The sequence below is a fragment of the Vitis riparia genome, chromosome 19, assembly GCF_004353265.1.
Source record: "Vitis riparia cultivar Riparia Gloire de Montpellier isolate 1030 chromosome 19, EGFV_Vit.rip_1.0, whole genome shotgun sequence".
In the NCBI taxonomy this organism is placed as follows: Eukaryota; Viridiplantae; Streptophyta; class Magnoliopsida; order Vitales; family Vitaceae; genus Vitis; species Vitis riparia.
This window is the reverse complement of record NC_048449.1, coordinates 9,516,136-9,534,201: the sequence shown is the minus strand read 5'-3', so window position 1 is coordinate 9,534,201 and position 18,066 is coordinate 9,516,136. Positions and strand designations below refer to the sequence as shown.

The following is an 18,066-nucleotide window of genomic DNA, read 5'->3' as shown; positions in this document are numbered from 1 at the left end:
CAGGATGGAACAGTTGTAATATGGACTGTGGGCAAGGAAGGTGATCAATGGGAGGGTAAAGTTTGCAACTCTAGCAGCTTCTGTCTCACATGTTGCACTCTTCAATGGAAGGTAAGTCTTTCTTAACATTCTTAGCTTTGTCTTCAATCCATTTTCTTGACAATCCTTGTTGACCCCACATTCTTCTCATGGTTTTTCTACCCAAAAAAAATTGTTTAGTACTATCTGGCAAATGTGGACTAAGACGAGGGCAGCAGCAGGAGAGAAGTTTGGAGACGTGCATACGAGACTGATGAAGAAGAACTATAAAATAGTCCCCCAATGGTGGTTTCATTCAATTTTGATTGTAGTGCTTGGTCTTTCACTCCTTGCCTGTGAAGGTTTCGACAAGCAGCTTCAACTACCATGGTGGGGAATTTTGCTATGTTGTGCCTTGGCATTATTTTTCACCTTACCCATCGGGATAATAACGGCCACGACAAATCAGGCATGGTTGTTTTACATGGGTTTTGTTTATTTGTTTTACATCGTGTGTTGAACTCGAGAAGTTGTAGAACCAGAACACAATTAAGAATTGCCATTCATTCCTAAATCAAAGTTGTTATGCCTATGCAGCAACCAGGGCTAAATGTGATCACAGAGCTGATTATTGGGTTCATGTACCCAGGGAAACCGCTTGCAAATGTGGTTTTCAAGACCTATGGCTATATCAGCATGGTGCAGGCACTCACATTTCTCAGTGATTTCAAATTAGGTCACTACATGAAGATCCCACCCCGATCCATGTTCCTCGTTCAGGTAAATCATCCTACCAACAATATCTCAGTTTTTGACTAACTTTAAATTCCTCCCATTAAAATGTTTTACTCTGTGTTCAGTTAGTTGGAACTGTGATTGCTTCAAGCGTCTACTTTGGGACAGCATGGTGGCTTCTTACAACCGTGGAGCATATATGCGATGTAGCCTTGCTTCCAGAAGGAAGTCCATGGACATGCCCTGGTGATGACGTTTTCTACAATGCTTCAGTCATATGGGGAGTTATTGGTCCACTCAGAATGTTCGGAAGGTTGGGGGTCTACCCAGAGATGAATTGGTTTTTCCTTGCTGGCTTTCTTGCCCCTGTTCCAGTATGGTTCCTTTCACGCAAATTCCCCAACCAAAAATGGATCAGGCTCATCCACATGCCCATTATCATAGGAGCTACAGGAAACATGCCACCAGCTAGAGCTGTACACTTTGTGATGTGGGGAATTGTGGGAGTTTTCTTCAACTTCTATGTTTACAACAGGTACAGGCAGTGGTGGGCCAAGCACACCTACATCTTATCAGCAGCTTTAGATGCCGGGGTTGCCTTTATGGGAATCATCATTTTCTTTGCCCTTCAATCTAAAGATATTTTTGGTGTGGACTGGTGGGGTTTGGCAGCAGATGATCATTGCCCACTGGCTTCATGCCCTACAGCACCGGGGGTTGTGGCTGAAGGTTGTCCTACTATTTGAGAACAAATTTGTATTCTTCTTTCTAGGAATTCATTTTAGTGGTGTTTATGGTGTGAAGTTCCAGTAGGAATAAGACCCTGGATATTATCTTTTTATTTTCTTATTTTTCTCTATTTCAACAAGAACATTTGGAGATACGATAACCCCACATATATTATTGATCTTTTATGAATCATAAATTTTTTCTACATTTTTTCTACTTAATGTTACTCTTATGGGACATCAAAAATTTTTACACATATCCCTTTAGCCCCATTTCTTCCAGCAGTTCTTCCCACCCTTGGAATATGTTCTCAGTGTCAGGATGGCTCTCCTCACCCAGCCACAAACTTATGGACCACTTCATCTACTGCCATTGAACTCCACCCGGTTCGTTTTCTTCACAAGCTTCCCACCCTCCTGCTTCTGCTCTCTGCATAGATGTTTGATAACACCACATATTATAAGTGGGTGCGGGTCTAATTCAAGAAGATGTTTGATTGCTTCTTATGACATTTCTGACATATTTTGATTTTGTGCACCCTGCATCCTCCAAGGAGAGCACCTCTCACAATCCCATTCGGCTTGATGAACTCATGGGCCTCATGAAGTAGCTCTGCGCTATTCAGAAGACCAACCACACAACCATAATGCTCAATCTGGGGAATTATTCCATAATCTCTAGTCATGCTGACAGAGAACCTGCGCCCCTCATTTATCAACCCCCATGCGGCAACAACCATGCAAGAATCCAACGAAAATGACCCCACTGGGCTCGATGCAGACCTGGGACATATCAGAGAAGAGTCTTAGAGCTACCTCGGCTTCTCCATGCATTGCCAGCACTCCAATCATGCCTGACCATGACACAACAGTCCGTTCTTCCATCTCCTCAAAAACTCTACGTGCTTCCTCCAAGCATCCACATTTTGCATACATATCCATTAGAGTAGTAGAAATATGGACATTTCTCTTAAACCCATTTCCATTTATGCACTCGTGAATCCCCTTCCCCAAATCAACTACACCCAAATGAGCACAAGCAGCAAGCACAGCCACCACTGTCACCTCATTACACTTCAGCCCCACCTCTTCCATCTTTGCAAAAAAGATGAATAGGTTTCTTTGCCTTCCCACACTGAACATAACCTGCAATTATAGATGTTCATGAACTGACATTTCTCTCAGGCATCCGGGCAGCAAATAAATTGTAAAATTCTTTCATTTTCATATATGTCCTCTTTCATTTTCATATTCATATTTAAAAAAGGAAAAAAAAAGGACATAACTTGCATTTTGAAAAATGCATGCAGGAAAGGGTGGTACTTAAGACTGCCTATAGATAAACTATATGCTTTTATCATAAAGTGGATGCATACAATTCTGCCCAAACAACTGAAAGACTAATACAACACAAACAATAATAAAAAGGAAAACAAAAATTTTGGGACTGGGGCTGTGCCCCATAAGGCCAAGTTAACTTTTAAGTCTTCTCCTTCAAAACCAAAATGTAGCTGTCTGTTCCATCACACTGTTAGAAGCTGTTCTACTTCTTTGCTTCTTGGTTGAATCCTCTTCTCGCATGCCTGACTTAGCCCTGAATACACCCCAAAAATATTGTCTGCTTAGCACTTGGCTCTTTATGTTCTGCTGCTGCTGCTGTCATACGAGTAATAACTTCAACTCCTTTTGCTTGCACCCTTCTTTTCCCTCATAGTTTTTCTCTTCTCTTCTCTGCAGGAGTTTTAAAAGAAATAGACAGTTATGATAATGTTTTTGTTCAGGACTTTTGTTGTATTTTCCTGTGAAAATAGTGTTTCATTTGGAATATTTCTCACTACATTTTTTTTTGATAAGTTCCTTTCTCACTACATTTTATTTTTGATCAGCAAGGAGAGTGCCTTTTACCTGGCTTTTGAGATTTCTTCTCTGGAAGGGAATTTCCTCTTCTTCCTCTTTGTGGTGGTGGATGGGGATTCTTTTTTCCCATTTTCAGGAGCTGCATTCTTCAAACCCCCATTTTCCTTTTTTGTCCCTCTTTTACCAGGATGCTGTTGAGTTTTTTCTCCCATGTTCAATTCGCTGTCGCTGTCATTTTCCTCAGGAGCTTGCTCCTCCACTTCTGATGGTTCTGAAGGTGTTGGATTTGGCTTAGAGTTGCTCATTTTCTTCAACTGCAGAAAACCAATAAGAAAAGTTGATCTCTGTTAAATAATCAGGAAGCCAAAAAGAAAATTTGGAGCCCTGTGTGTAAAATTAAATAACAGGGAAACAAAAGGGAAAAGTCAAAATCATGAATATTAAATAACAGGGCCAGAGATTGCACTACATATCCATAACATTATGACTACAATCTATATCAAATCAAAGAAAACTGCCTGAGGAACAAAACAAAACTCAGTTTAGCCATGGTTTAAGTTCTTAAAATGTTCATATACAACCAACAAAATTGAACTCAACTCAGCTGTCCCTTAATCCCAACTATTTGGAGAGTTCTGTTGAGAATGCTTGGTGGGGATGAACATGGCAGGGGCACAATTGATTCATGTCATTTCAAATGCACATGATTTTCTCAAACATGATTTGGTACATTCGGATGGGGTATTTGGTAAATCAACTTAATGATTTAATAATATAATTTAAGTATGTTTGATAAAATAACTTAATATTATAAATTAAAGTTAAAAATGGCTTAAAATAATAAAACAAAATAATTAACTTTTTCTAAATCCCAAACATCCTTTGCCTTCATAGCCCATTTCTCTTTCTTTCCTTATTTTTCCCTTATAATCTTATTACTTAATACCAATGAAGGTAAATATGTCAATTTAATAGTTTAGAAAAATTTTGGTTTTACCAAACAACCTTAATGCTTAAAAGTATGAATCAAATAATAAGTGACTTCAACATAATTTTAATTTAAAGTCATCTTAAGTTATTAAGCATTAAGTATTAAGTTTTACCAAAACACTTACTAAATCATTTGGCAGGTGATTTAATGATGCTTGGACACGTGTACAGTTTATTTATACCATCACTCCCAAGTGTGCATCTAGCATGTAGAGCATTGATCCAGGATATTCAAGCCGCAGCATATTCACACATGATTCTATCAGTACTAGTCTAAACAACAGAACAATAACTGATAAACCAATTGATAGTGACAAAAATAATTGAAATATACCTTTGCCACAAAAAATCCATCCATGTTGTGAACATGGGGATAGAAACGCCTAGTCTTTTCTAATGATTGATGAAACCGATGTTCCCTAAACCGTGTAAACCTGTTAACAAGGAAAAAAGCACCATTAAATACAGAAAATAGACAAGGCCTATAACTGCACAACAAGTGAGAAATCAGCATTACCCAGGACGCCCAAAATCAAGTCCACATGGTACAAGTTTTACATTCCTCTTCTTCAGTGCATAATCTATAACTGCTTCATTCTGCAAGATCCGAATTTAGAAACAGGGGGAAGATTGGCCTTAAAAAAAAATCCAAAAAGGTGTTGCCAAAGACAAACCTCAGGAATCATTATCGAGCACGTGGAATAGACAATATATCCCCCAGATTTTGAATTGGCATCCACCATGTCAATGGCAGCAAGTATTAGTTGCTGTAAAAGAAACAAGAAAATGCCAAATTCACATAATAAAACCAAATAAAATAAGTTAATAAAGCATAATCATTTTGAACTAAAAAAAATAATTATACAAGAGCCCAAGGTCAAAATATTCCTCACAAGGATTGCTTTTGCACTGCATCACTTGTAAAATTTAGGGCAATGGCAAAAGCACTGGCCAGTGTTTCCACCTCAATACTTTTCCACCATATGGTTATCATTCAGAACATACAAGACCTATGTGATAAGGTGCAATAAATATAAATACTCACTGCCTCTACACCACTCTTTTAACCGTCCGGCGATTACTCCAATAACATTATCCTACTCAACTGATACACCAGGAGAACTGTCTAGGTAAACCTAATACATCTAGAAAATTTGCATTACTGAAAGAATAATATACCTTCTGTAAATGAGCACATTTCTGTATATCTTCCAAGCTTTTAGAAGTTTTGACGGATTCATCTTTTGATATAACCTGAACAATAAGAAAAAATTCTTACTTGAATTTGTTTTAGACTAAAAAAACGCTAAATCTTATATAGTTTCATGAAGCAACAAGTAGAAGGAAGCAAGTTATTTACCCCAGTCCCGCTGCAAGGGGCATCCAATAACACTCTATCAACTGTATTGTGACCCAAAACCTTGGGCAGCTGGTGTCAGGGGGAAAAAAGCATTAGATTATTAGCCATGCTGATTCAAATAAAAAATGCTCTTAAAAACTTGACACAGAATACAAAAGATTGTTCTACTTGTCTGCACTTGGCCCTGGGGATGTGAGCTTGAAAGAAATTCACCACACAATATTGGTATAATGAAAAGCAAAAAATCAAGGTCCAAAATATGAATAGAAGGCCATTTTAGAGAAAATCATTCTCAAGTACAAGAAAGAGTTCTAATAAGTTACAAGGAAGAGCATTAAGAATGCTGATGTTCCTATGTTTACACTGCCTGTTCTTACTGTACACCCCCCTTCCATGAGATAGAGGTGTTATCAACTCAGGTGGATAGGCTTAATTGATTGCAATTGTTATCCAGCATGTACAGTGAAGGGTTTGAAATGAGTTCCAAATCCATTATTGATAACACTATAGATAGTTCACCTGAGGGGCTCTTGTATATTTTGTGTACACATCCAGTTGCACCCTCTTTATGCTTTTATTTTATTTTTTCTTTTTTTAATAGGCAAACAGAGGATATATTAAGCAGTGCCTAACAAAAAGAGGCACCCCCTATTTACACACATGGTACACAAGAGGCACCAAGAAAATAAAGTTAAAACAAAAACCTTCAAGACAAGATAGCCACCATAAAGACCTAATTCTCCACAATTAAGGCTATCTAAAAAGTCCAACAATGCATGCTTCTCCATTCCCAATGAAGCATGAGACCACTTTTTTTTTTTTTTTCATCAGAGCATGAGAACACTTCAAAAGGGATTTAATGAAGATCTCCTTTAAGAACATTTAACATATTCCTCTTATTATAAAAACCACTAGAAACTAACCTGTTTCTATCAAGAAACTATTCATTTAATAAGCAAACTTGTCCACCAAAACATGATATTTACCTAACCCATGAATGACACCAAGCCAACAGTAACAACAAACTAGATTTTCAAATTCTAAAGAATTCAAAGAAACCTCAAAACATAAAACTTTACCATGTCAAAGAAAAATTAAGGGTAACAAGAGGCACCTCTTTTCCGTCGTAGTTACAGACCACAGTATTCGTGACACCCATACGATGTAAATTTGCGGTGAGTGACTTGAGCCTTGGCTCCTTCATCTCATTTGCGAAGATCATCCCTGTAACATTTTCATTAACAAACTAAAAAATATAAATATATGGAGCACATATATTATACTAAACAAAAAGGAATACATGTATGTGCCTTAAACATCTCCCTAAATTCCCCCCTCACCCTTTAGCCAAAAAGTCAGTTTTGCAACTAACTATTCCATATTAAACCTACCAGAAAATATTTATCATATAAACTCTAAAACTTAAAAATAAAATTAATGTAAAAAATAAAATTATCAACCAATCAGCATGTTAAGTGCGAAATGATGTAAATAAGGCATGCATGCAAGATGCGAGCACAAGCAGAGACACACAACTTAATTAACCAAATCAGCAGGAGAACTCCACATACCGCTGTTTTTCATAAGAGCAGCAATGTAGGTTGTCTTCCCACCAGGTGCAGCCCTGTAACAAGTATAAATTTGCATCAACAGGGAGAATCCACTTAAAGCTCTACAAATGTTCTAAAACATTTCCACTTCCACAAATTATTGAACTATGCATAAGCATAACCTGGGAAATTCTCCCTTTTTCTTTCCTTTTATTCTTTTAAAAACCATGTGGTGAACCAAAATACAATGGAACTTCTGCTGATGGATGGGCTTGGCTCATCTAAGGTCCCATAACCATTAAGTTTTGCATTAAGTAATGCTGTCTATTTTATTATCAGTGATGCATCACATTCCTTGAAACAGTCAGAAAATTATGAAAACTATTTGGAAGAAAACTTATGTTGATCACATAATTAACATCATATAATGAAATTGATAGCTGACATGGCATTACTTTGGTGAAAACTGAGAAAATTAAGGAAACTTGAAGGATTTGGCTGTCTTCCCTTACTGAACACAGCTGCAGGGACTTGACTTTATTTAAGAAAACCAACTAGTGTAAGAAATATGCTAAGATCTTATGACATACCCACAGTGCACCTGCTTTATTTTGTTTGGAGTGAAGCTGCACTAGAAGTGCAACTAGCAACACTGCAATTGGGAACAGACAAATGGAGCTACAAGCTCATTGTAGTATACTAGGAGTGGACAAGCATATATGTAAAACATTCTTTAAAATTTAAAACTTCTCTAAGGAAGATAAGAATTTGTGGCAACAAAATTAAAAAAATGATTCAGATGGGATAGTTAGCAGCATATTCCTTCATGAACAAGCCATAGCTACTTACGCCATATCAACAATCCGTTCCTTTTCTTGAGGGGCAAGAGCCATCACAGGCAAAAATGAGCTTGCACTTTGCAGCTGTGAAAAAATTAAATGTGAGAACTGTGCACAACATATGAAACAAGAAAAATTCAATGCAACATCACAACAGCATGTCACAAATTTAAAACCCACTTACCATGTAAAAACCAGCCATATATTCAGGAGTGGCACCAATTGGCACTTGTGAGTCATACACGACCAAACCAACCTAAGAATTTATAGAAAGGTCCTTCAGATTCTCAATACTGCAGGGGATAAAAGAGGGGGGGAGGAAGAGATGCAGATAAAAATCACTTACTTTTGACCACTTGCTCAAGGGATCTAAATTTACCCCTCTGTTCAACAGAACATCAGCCAAATCCCTTCTACGTGTCTGAGTCATTAATGGAAGAAAAAAAAAAAAACAAGATGCAGAATGTGAGCAGAGAAATATAAAACAGGAATCAAGATCAAAATTTAGCAATGCAAAAGCATCATTTCACCTTCAAGGTATTCGTCCGTAGACAAATAGGTCGAGGTTTTTCAAAAGCTTCAATAAGTTCCATAAGTTCAACAACAGGAAACATCTGTGAAAAGAAAATGGAAAGCAAACTGGGATAAACACCTAGTAAAGGAAATTTGAGGATAGAAAAACTAACAAAAATTTTACAATGCCAAAGATACATCAGACAAGAATAAAAATATTTGATATATCACCTCCACCAAAACCCCAATGAGGAATTCGTTGTAACCATAGTATGAACCTAAATCGACCTTGAGCTGCTCAACGTAATCCTTCCGTTGAGCCCCCTCTTGCCTCAAAGACTTAAAATTTGACAGTACTCGAACAACTAAAGGCAGATATTACAATTAAGATCGAAAAAACATTCAGAAAATTAATTAGGGAGCAGCTGAAGCATGAAATGCAAAAAATGAAAATAAAATATCACTCACTTTCTTTTATCCTCCGCTGAAGATTTGGGAGATCAGGGGGTTGGCGTGCCTCTTCTTGAAGCTCCTAAGGGAATTTTAGAAAGAAACTAGAACTAAGATCATAATAAGAAATTTACAACAAATGAATTTGTATCATACTCATCAATAACTCCTTGGTAGCTCAAAATTAAAGGCAGTTAGGATAACAAACCTCTTTGGTTGGCAATCTGAACTCGTCAGATTCTTCTTTAATGTTGAGCTGCATTTCAGCCCCTGCTTCTTCTTCTTCCCTTGCCCTTTCTTCATCAATAGCTCTTGACTTCTTCTCAATATCAAATTCATCTGAATCTGAATCTGAATCTGAACCTGAATCTGAACCTGAACCTGAACCTTCCTCTGCAATAACAAAAGTGAACAATGCCTGATCACAAAGGAACTAGGAATATGGGGAAGGAGGGAAAGAGGGGGAGAGAAAGACCTTCATCATCACCTCCTTGGAGGAAATCATCAGTGAATGGATCATCTCCATCAGAAGAAGCTTCAGAATGAGAATCAAACCCATCTTCTTCATTTTCTTCTTCAAAAAGTCCTTCATGATCTACTATTTCTTCAGTTGGGCTATCAGAATCATCAGAAATGTCGTGTTTCTTTGGAGGCTTAGCAGTGAAAACTTCCTTCTTTTGCTTCTTTTGAGGTGGAGGTTTTTGTGATTTTGTGACCTTTTTCTTATTAAGGGCTGCAGGGGCCATTATAACTGCGAACAGATAAAAATTTACAGGATAAAATTGTATCTTAGTATAAGAGAGGAGTACATGAATATATATATCAAACTGAGAACTTAAGCAACTGTTATGAAGACAAATTAAAAATAAATAAATAAACACTGATTTGCAGAGACACGCAACCTAAACTACAATAATAGACCAAAAGGACAATACACTATGACAGGAGCCAATAGCCATGAGAGATTGCACCACACAGCAAGATTGACTTTTTTGGACATGAGAAGTCCCCGTTCCCACAATCATTCCGACACATTTGGAATCGTCAAGATCAATGAACTGGACTCCTATTAATATCAGCCATTTCTCCTTGATCCTTTTGTTCCAATAGGGAAATGGAAAATGCTGATAATGCTATGTCATGTGAGAGTATTGATTGTACTCATAGTTGTTAACTTGTAAATCACATCATGGATCATTTTTGTTCTTTTTTTGTATCATGCATCGTATCATATCGTGTATCATAAGTTTTTCGAAAAATAAATACAAAAAATATGCATAAATGTAAATATATATTGGAAACATGAAGTATATGGTAATATATATAGCCAATTTCAAGAAAGATGGTAGGATTTAAAGAGTTAAATTATGTTATTCCATATGAAACCATTGAGTACAAGAGTTTTGAAAAGTTCAATTTAACAAAATATGAGTTTAACTCATAGGTTTATCATAAAATCCACAAAAATAAACTTTTTGAATTTTTACATATGATTTTAGTTCCGAATTCAAGACAAGCATATGTGTACTTATATGTGTTGTGCATATGCATTTCTTTATGTATCATCTCCAAAATTTCAAGTTTTCATGCTTGTCATCATTCTTTCCCCACAAAATAAATAAATAATAAACTAATATATTCAAATCATTCAAATGAAAAAAATATATATATATGAACTTGATTTTTCTTAAAGTTATAAAAAATAGTTAAACACATATACATTGTTGTATCGGTAGTTTCGTATATGTATCATAAAATAAGCTTAAGAGAAGACACAAACTGCAATGCATATCGATTTCCATTTAAAATGTATCATAACATTTGATTGAATTATGATTCAAAGAGGAAAAGGAATCAAATAATCATTCTATATAAATGGAATAATTGTCCATTTTTTGTTGTGGGCATAATGGGTCGTACTGTATTAAGTTTTAAACAACTATTAGTATCCTACTGAAGAATTCACATAATATAAGCCACAGAAAGATGCTATACCTATCCTACTTCCTATAAAACCTCAAACCCAGAAATTTCAAGCAAAACCCTTTCTGAATGATCCCCACGAAGCAACTGTAACATAATTCCGGGTTTCCCAATAATACTTCCTAAATTAAACTTAGGGCAGAAACTTCAGCATAACCATTCCCCAGCCTCATAAGCATACATACAGCTTCCTTTTGCTTCTAAAAACTACATTATCGTTCATCTTTTGAAATATTTTTCTAGAGTTTCAGTTAAAAATTCACGGGAAAATTTCTTCCTTTCAACAGAGAGAAAAGTAATTTGAGACTGCTAACCAAAGAGATGCCGTTTGTTTCAATTTCAGAAATATAAAAATGCATAAAGAATCAAACAAAGCAAACAAACAAAAAAATAAAGCTTCAATAAAGGGAAATTAACGAAAACTGCTCGCAGAGAACACACCAGTGACCCACGCGCCTAGTTGTAAAGAATAGTAGGAGGTCACGACTAGGGTTTATGCTCGCTTCTTCTTCGTTCAGGGTGATCGGCCAGGATATTATGCGAGATAAACCCTAACCCAAATCTAGGGCCGTGGTCTGGTTAAGTTGGGCTTAATCTATGTTTGGGCTGGCCTTAACCTCGGCCCAACTGAATGGATCTGGTCTGGAAGGGGTGGGGGAAGTTAAAGTTAGTACTTGGGAAGGTATACTTGTACGAGGGATTGAAAAATCGGAATTTATCGCCGATATTTCGTCGAAATTTCGGATATCGGTCGGCCTCGATACGATATTCGCCCCCGATTATCGATTCCCGGGAATATCGTCAAAAAATCGGCAAATCTCCTATATATCGGAGAAATATCGGTGAAGCACCGATAAATCGAAGATAAGTCGCGAGTGGAGCTGACGCGCGGAGCAACCGGAGGAGAATTTCAAAATATCGCCGATATTTCGGTATTTTTACCGATTTTTCGGAAAATTTCCCGATATTTCTTACCAGTCCAGCCCGCGCACAGGATACAAAGTCTGTCCAATTTTTTTTTTTTATAAAAAAAACATAAGATGCTATTCTGATCATGATTTGCAAAGGTTGTGTTTTTCAGCCTGGCTCAAAAATCGTGGATTTAGGGTTCGTGAAATTTAAATCCAATGGCACAACAGCCAAGAGACCCCTAAAACAGATCCAGAAAACACAGGGAGCAAAAGAAAAGCAATTTTTTTTGGTTTTCTTGGGGGGTTTTGAAAGGATTTTCTCGGAAATCAAACGAGGATGAATTTTCCCGGAAATCGAATGGGGGATGGATTTTCTTGGGAATCAAACGGGGGTTGCAAAAAAAATAATAATAACATGATTAGATTAGTACCTGCGAGGATTGAGAGTAGCAGAGGAAAATAGGGCTTTTTTAGGGATTCTCTCGTTGGAGGACACCTTCAGAAAAGGGTTCTTGATGCCCGAGAGAGAAGAGGGTGCCCTTTTGATTTTTATATTTAGTAGAGATGAAAATAAAATAAAAAAATCATGAGAATAATTTTCTACTCTCTATATAAATAATTATTAATTATCAACCTTTATTTTAATTATTAAATAAATTAATATTAATAGAAAAAATTGTTACTACCTATTTTTAATAAAATTTAAAAAATAAAATTTCAAAGAAGATATTTTATATAAATTAATTTAATTTTTCATTTAAAATATAATAAAATATGTTTTAATAAAAGTATTTTAAAATTATTAAAATAATTAACAAGATGAACTCCCTTCATTTAACGATATAATAAAACATCGATCTCTTCCTTAATATAAGGATTATTGCAATCTGATATGTATTATATTATGTATAAATTATTTTTATTCAATAAAATCAAATATTTTTTAACTCAATTCTAATTTTATACACTTTCAAAATTCATATATATTATTTTTAAAATTCAAATATCGAATATATATATATATATATATGTCAATTACACTTACAATAAAACTTTAAAATATGTATTCTTATTTATTTTATCATTTTTTGAAGTTTTTCAAGTATTCCTATTAATTTTAAATAATTTTCACTCCACCGATATTTGTGAAAAAATATCCACCAATATTTCTCCGATATTTTCAATATATCCGTAAAATCGAAGTACCGATATATTCATAAAAACGGATATTTCAATCCTTACTTGTATCGTTATCAAAAGGTAGAACTTGGTGATACCTTGATAAAAATAAAAAATAAACATAAAATAATTATTTTTAAGATTTGAATTTTGTAAAGCCCTTTTTTTTTTTTTTTGCTTTTATTTTCCTTTTTTATAAATATGTATATTGAAACACACTTTTCTGAAATTAGGTCTCAAAACATATTAGAAAAAAAAAAACCATATAAATGATTGTGGAATCCATAATATAAAAGGAATATGAATATTACAAATATAAAAAGATTATCAAATTAAATATTATTTTATAAGTAATAAATACATATTTTGTTTATTATTAAACTATATAAGCTATTACAAGAATATATATTTTATATTAAAAACTAATTCATTTTAATCAAATAATTATAAGCATGTTAGAATATTTTATTGTATTATATATATATATATAAAAGGAGAAAGGGTAATATATATATTAAGGAAAAAAAGGTTTTGGGTTACCGTTTGGGATGTCCAAAAATCTAGATTGGTTGTTTTCTTATTTCAAATTGTAAATAAAATTACCAATACGAGAACCACTTTGTTTTTCATAGCACAGCACAAGAGTCTTGCTATTCATTTTCACGAAGAAAAAAATTTCAAGAGAACAATAAATTATTAAAGAGAGGATTTTTGCTTCAGAAAGAAAAATTTTGTTATTTATAATTTAAAGGTTTTTTTTTAGTGACAAATTTTGAATAGTTTTAAACTCTTAGAACTGTTCCCTTCATTTTATTTTATTTTATTTTATTTATTAGGTCAGGTCGAGTTAGTCCATTTGGGCATCTTAACCTAACTCTGAAATCTCCCACTCGCACAAGATGTGTTGAAGTATTTAATTAAGAAATAAGACCAATAAATGATTTTGTTTTTCGTATTTACATATGATAGGTCTCATAGAAATACCAACAAAATAATAATCATGTAATTTTGGCCCCAAAAAAGAATTATAATCCCATAAATCACCCTTATTTTTATTTTATTATTTCAGATTTTGGCCCCAAGTAAGACTCATAATTCCCAAAAGGGCTTAATTTCAATTTATTAGATTTGATTTTTGTATTTAATTTCTAGTATTCTAGTTACATAATGCAACAAATCTACCACTCTCTAATAAAATCAAAAGATTGTTTTAATTTTCCTATAAATTATTATAAATTATAATTTATTTATTTATTTAAATATATGTAGTTAATAGTAATTCTAAAAAAATCATTCCTTAAACCAAAATATTTATTTACATAGAGAATGAATGTTTGTTTAGTTGTGTAATTTAAAAATAGTTATCTATTTTTTAAAATTCCTAACATTGTTTAGTAGTTGTTCTCTTAAAATAGTTTTTAAAAACAAAGTGAAATAGAAAACAATTTTTAAAGAATAAGTAAAAGTTGTTTTCACAAGTTTAAAAAATGAAAGAAAAACATATAAAATTTAAAAAAAAACATAAAAAATAAATAAAATTAAACATGATATCATTTTCTTTCTCTTTTCATGATCTAAAATCTCTATTAAAATATGATCTTCCATTAAATTACATATAATTTTCTAATTTTTTTTAACTTTTTTAAAATTTTCATTAAGAAAATAAATTTTAAAACAAACTATACTTGATATATAAAATTTATTAATTTTAAAAAATAATTTGAAACTTACAAAACCAATTTAATTAATACTAAAAAGTCATGGAAATCAATATCATTAATAAGTTATAGACTAAAATTATATATATATATATATATATATATATATATTTACAAATGTTTTTATTAGGTAAATAAACTCGAAATTAAACAAGTCTCAATGCATTGGATTATTAATGAGTTTATAATTTTTAAAAATAATTTTAAAATCAAATAGTGAACCTATTAATACCAAATTTATGGACAAAAATTAATTTAGAATGACTTTATTGTTTCTTTTTTATATATAATCTTTATTTTATGATTTTTTTTTTCACTAGGCAAATGAACTCCAAATTAAATAATAATTAATATGTTGGATTCAGTAACGTCTCTAGTAATTTCTTAAGAAAATTTAAAACTCAAGTAATGATCCAATCAATATTAGAAATTAATAAATAAAATTTGGTTTAAAATGATTTTATTATTTCTCTTCTACACAAAATCATTATTCTTTTTTTTTTTAAAACCAAGTAAGCTCGCTCCAAATTAAACAAGACTTGTGCATTAAATTCATTAATAAGTTTGATAATTTTGAAAAATGATTTATTTTGCACATAATTATATTTTCATATATTTTCTCACTGTAAAAATGAACTTCAAATCAAGTGATATTTTATATTAATTTTATTAATGAGTTGAACAATTTTTTTAAATAATATGGAACTCAAAAAACCGATCTAATTAATTAAAAATTAAATCAAAATATTTTAAAATATTATGTAATGTGTGCATGAAATGAAAAACTTGACTCATTTACATATTAAAAAAATTAAACTTTACTGATCATTTATTTTAAATAAAATATTATTAAAAATTATTGTTGTTCATTTTTAACTAAATTTATGAAAATGTTAATATCCTTATGTTGCTAACCTATACTAAAATAGTATTTTTTATAAAAGTATAATTTATGATTCTATTGTAATATTATTATTCATGTTTTACTAAAAATTATTTATTTTTTTATTTTATTTGTAATTGCAAAACTATTTCCATTTTTCATAAAATTTTGAATTTTCAATATTTTTACAAAACTAAAAAAATATTATTTTTAAAAACAAACTAATCCAAATAAGTTTTTGTTTTTTATTTTTGAAAACTATTTTTAGAAACAACTTACCAAACACCTTTATTTTTATAAAACAACATACCAAACACCTTTATTCTTATAAAACATAGTACCAAACACCTTTATTTTTATAAAATACTAGAAAAATTGTTTTTAATTTTTTTTAAGTTAAAAACAGTTTTGGAAAAAAAAAAAGTTCCAAAAAACATGGCTAAATGAGCCTAAGGATTTTTTTTCATGTAATTTATATATATTTCTAATAAATACAACATAATTAATTATTCAAATAATATTTAGTGAATAATCATTCCAAAAAATCATCTCTCTAATAAAAATATTTAGAGTACATTTGATAATAATTCTAAAAAACGTTATTAACCTTTTTAACACTTAAATTTTTTTATTTTTTAAATATTATAAAGGCTAAAAACATTTCTTGAAACCACTATCAAACGCACTTTTGAAGTCTGATTGTGATTTTAAGAAATTTTTTTAGCTTAAAAAAATGTTTTGAATTTTTCTTTTAATATTTAATAAAATTTCATAAACATTCTTAAAAATTTCAAAAATCACTTAATAGTATTAAAAAACCACTTATAGTATCTTTTTCGGATAAACATGTTATTTTCCTAAAAAAAAAAAAACACTTCTACTAAAATTACTTCACTCTACTTGAATGTAGAATGATTCCTCTCTACATTTTTAAAAATTAAAAAAATTCTTCATCAGGCTATGGAATCTATGGGTCCACTGTAGTAACCTGTTGCCACTCACCATCAACTGCTTCTTTCCATAATGTCACATTATTGTTTCCATCAGCCACAGCCAATAGGTTTCCAGTCAGCGACCATGAGACCCTCCAAACTGGGGTCTTGAAATCCTTCAAAACTTTACCCTCCCATTGATCACCTTCCTTGCCCACCACAGTCCATATTACAACTGTTCCATCCTGTGAAGCACTTGCAATTGTGGACTTTGGAAGCCCCAAGTTGGGTGCCCAAGCCACATCCCTTACCCAATCTGTATGCATCTGAAGAGCAGGGAAACAGTCCATCTTCCAATTCCCGTTGTATAGCTTCCACACCTTCACAGTATTATCACAGCCACCAGAAACCAGCTTCTGAACAGGATCCAGCAGACCAGATCCAACCAGAGCACCAGGAGCCATTGATGGGGCCCATGAAACTGAGGTTACTCCAACAGGGTGAGCTTGATCTATCTTTGTGGTGTCCCAAGCGCCATCAGACCTAGCAGTGAAGACAGAGATATTCCCATCAGAGGATCCACAAGCCAAGCAGAGGCCAAGTTCATGAGGTGCCCAGGCAATGGAGTTGACAGATGATTTATGATCACTGAAAACATGAGCTTGTGTCCAGTCATTTTGATTTCCTTCCTTCCAGATTATCACTCGGCCATCACAGGAACAAGAAGCAAGGATTGATCCAAACTTGGGGTGTGCCCAAGCAACCTGCCAAACAGGGCCTTGATGGCCAGTCAAAGTAGCAAGGTGTTGTGAAGCATTATTGCTAACACCAATTATCTTAACGGTGCTATCAGATGAAGCTGTTGCCACTCTCTTTCCATAGTAATCCATGGCAACATCATGGACTGTGTCCTGGTGACCTGTTTTGATCTTCTGTGAAGGCATCTTTCCTGATATCCCTTCTGGTTATCACTATAATTCACCTTCTCAACTTCCTTCAGCTCAGCTTCTTGGGTTCCTTCTCTTGACCTCCTAAAACAAAAAATACCATTACCAATTGATTGGAAACAGGTTGATTTAACTTCCAAACTATTTAAAAACCAACAACTAACTTAGTAAAAGCAAAGCTCAAAAGAACAATTTAGGTGGGATTTGCATATGCTTCCTATTTTTTATTTTTAAAAATGGAAACTTCTATACAAGATATAAGAACTCTCATACAAAAAACCAAACTTCATCTTGTATTCTTGAAAATTCTTTTCAAAATTTTAAAAATTTAAGGAAGTGACTTTACTTCCTTAAATTTAAAATTTTTTGAGTGTTTTCAACTACAAAAGGTCTCTACCTAGTTTTTGTATAAGAATTCCTACATTTTATATGAGAATTCACATTTTTTTTAAAAAAATAAACAAGTAAATAAA

At 33.0% G+C, this 18,066-nt stretch overlaps 3 protein-coding genes across 3 annotated transcripts; 1 reads left to right on the top strand and 2 right to left on the bottom strand.

Annotated features, from left to right (window-relative positions):
• The first annotated feature begins 35 nt into the window (after nucleotides 1-35).
• Nucleotides 36-1,687, top strand: LOC117908861 (oligopeptide transporter 1-like). The gene is made up of 4 exons (XM_034822655.1): nucleotides 36-111; nucleotides 220-487; nucleotides 616-798; nucleotides 879-1,687. The coding sequence occupies exons 2-4, from the start codon at nucleotides 233-235 to the stop codon at nucleotides 1,497-1,499; spliced, it is 1,059 nt and encodes a 352-aa protein (XP_034678546.1). The 5' UTR covers nucleotides 36-111; nucleotides 220-232; the 3' UTR covers nucleotides 1,500-1,687.
• Nucleotides 1,688-2,817: 1,130 nt separating this feature from the next.
• Nucleotides 2,818-12,467, bottom strand: LOC117908860 (probable 28S rRNA (cytosine(4447)-C(5))-methyltransferase). Its single transcript, XM_034822654.1, has 18 exons — nucleotides 12,366-12,467; nucleotides 9,516-9,791; nucleotides 9,249-9,433; nucleotides 9,059-9,122; nucleotides 8,822-8,955; nucleotides 8,608-8,691; nucleotides 8,424-8,498; nucleotides 8,262-8,333; nucleotides 8,088-8,161; nucleotides 7,260-7,312; nucleotides 6,803-6,912; nucleotides 5,689-5,757; nucleotides 5,508-5,582; nucleotides 5,003-5,095; nucleotides 4,846-4,925; nucleotides 4,663-4,762; nucleotides 3,387-3,652; nucleotides 2,818-3,212 (listed from the first exon to the last, which is right to left on the bottom strand). Exons 2-18 carry the CDS (start codon nucleotides 9,784-9,786, stop codon nucleotides 3,158-3,160), a joined length of 1,860 nt encoding a protein of 619 aa, XP_034678545.1. The 5' UTR covers nucleotides 9,787-9,791; nucleotides 12,366-12,467; the 3' UTR covers nucleotides 2,818-3,157.
• Nucleotides 12,468-16,681: 4,214 nt separating this feature from the next.
• Nucleotides 16,682-17,612, bottom strand: LOC117909263 (protein transport protein SEC13 homolog B-like). The gene has a single exon (XM_034823219.1). The coding sequence runs from the start codon at nucleotides 17,588-17,590 to the stop codon at nucleotides 16,682-16,684; it is 909 nt and encodes a 302-aa protein (XP_034679110.1). The 5' UTR covers nucleotides 17,591-17,612.
• Between the last annotated feature and the right edge of the window lie 454 nt (nucleotides 17,613-18,066).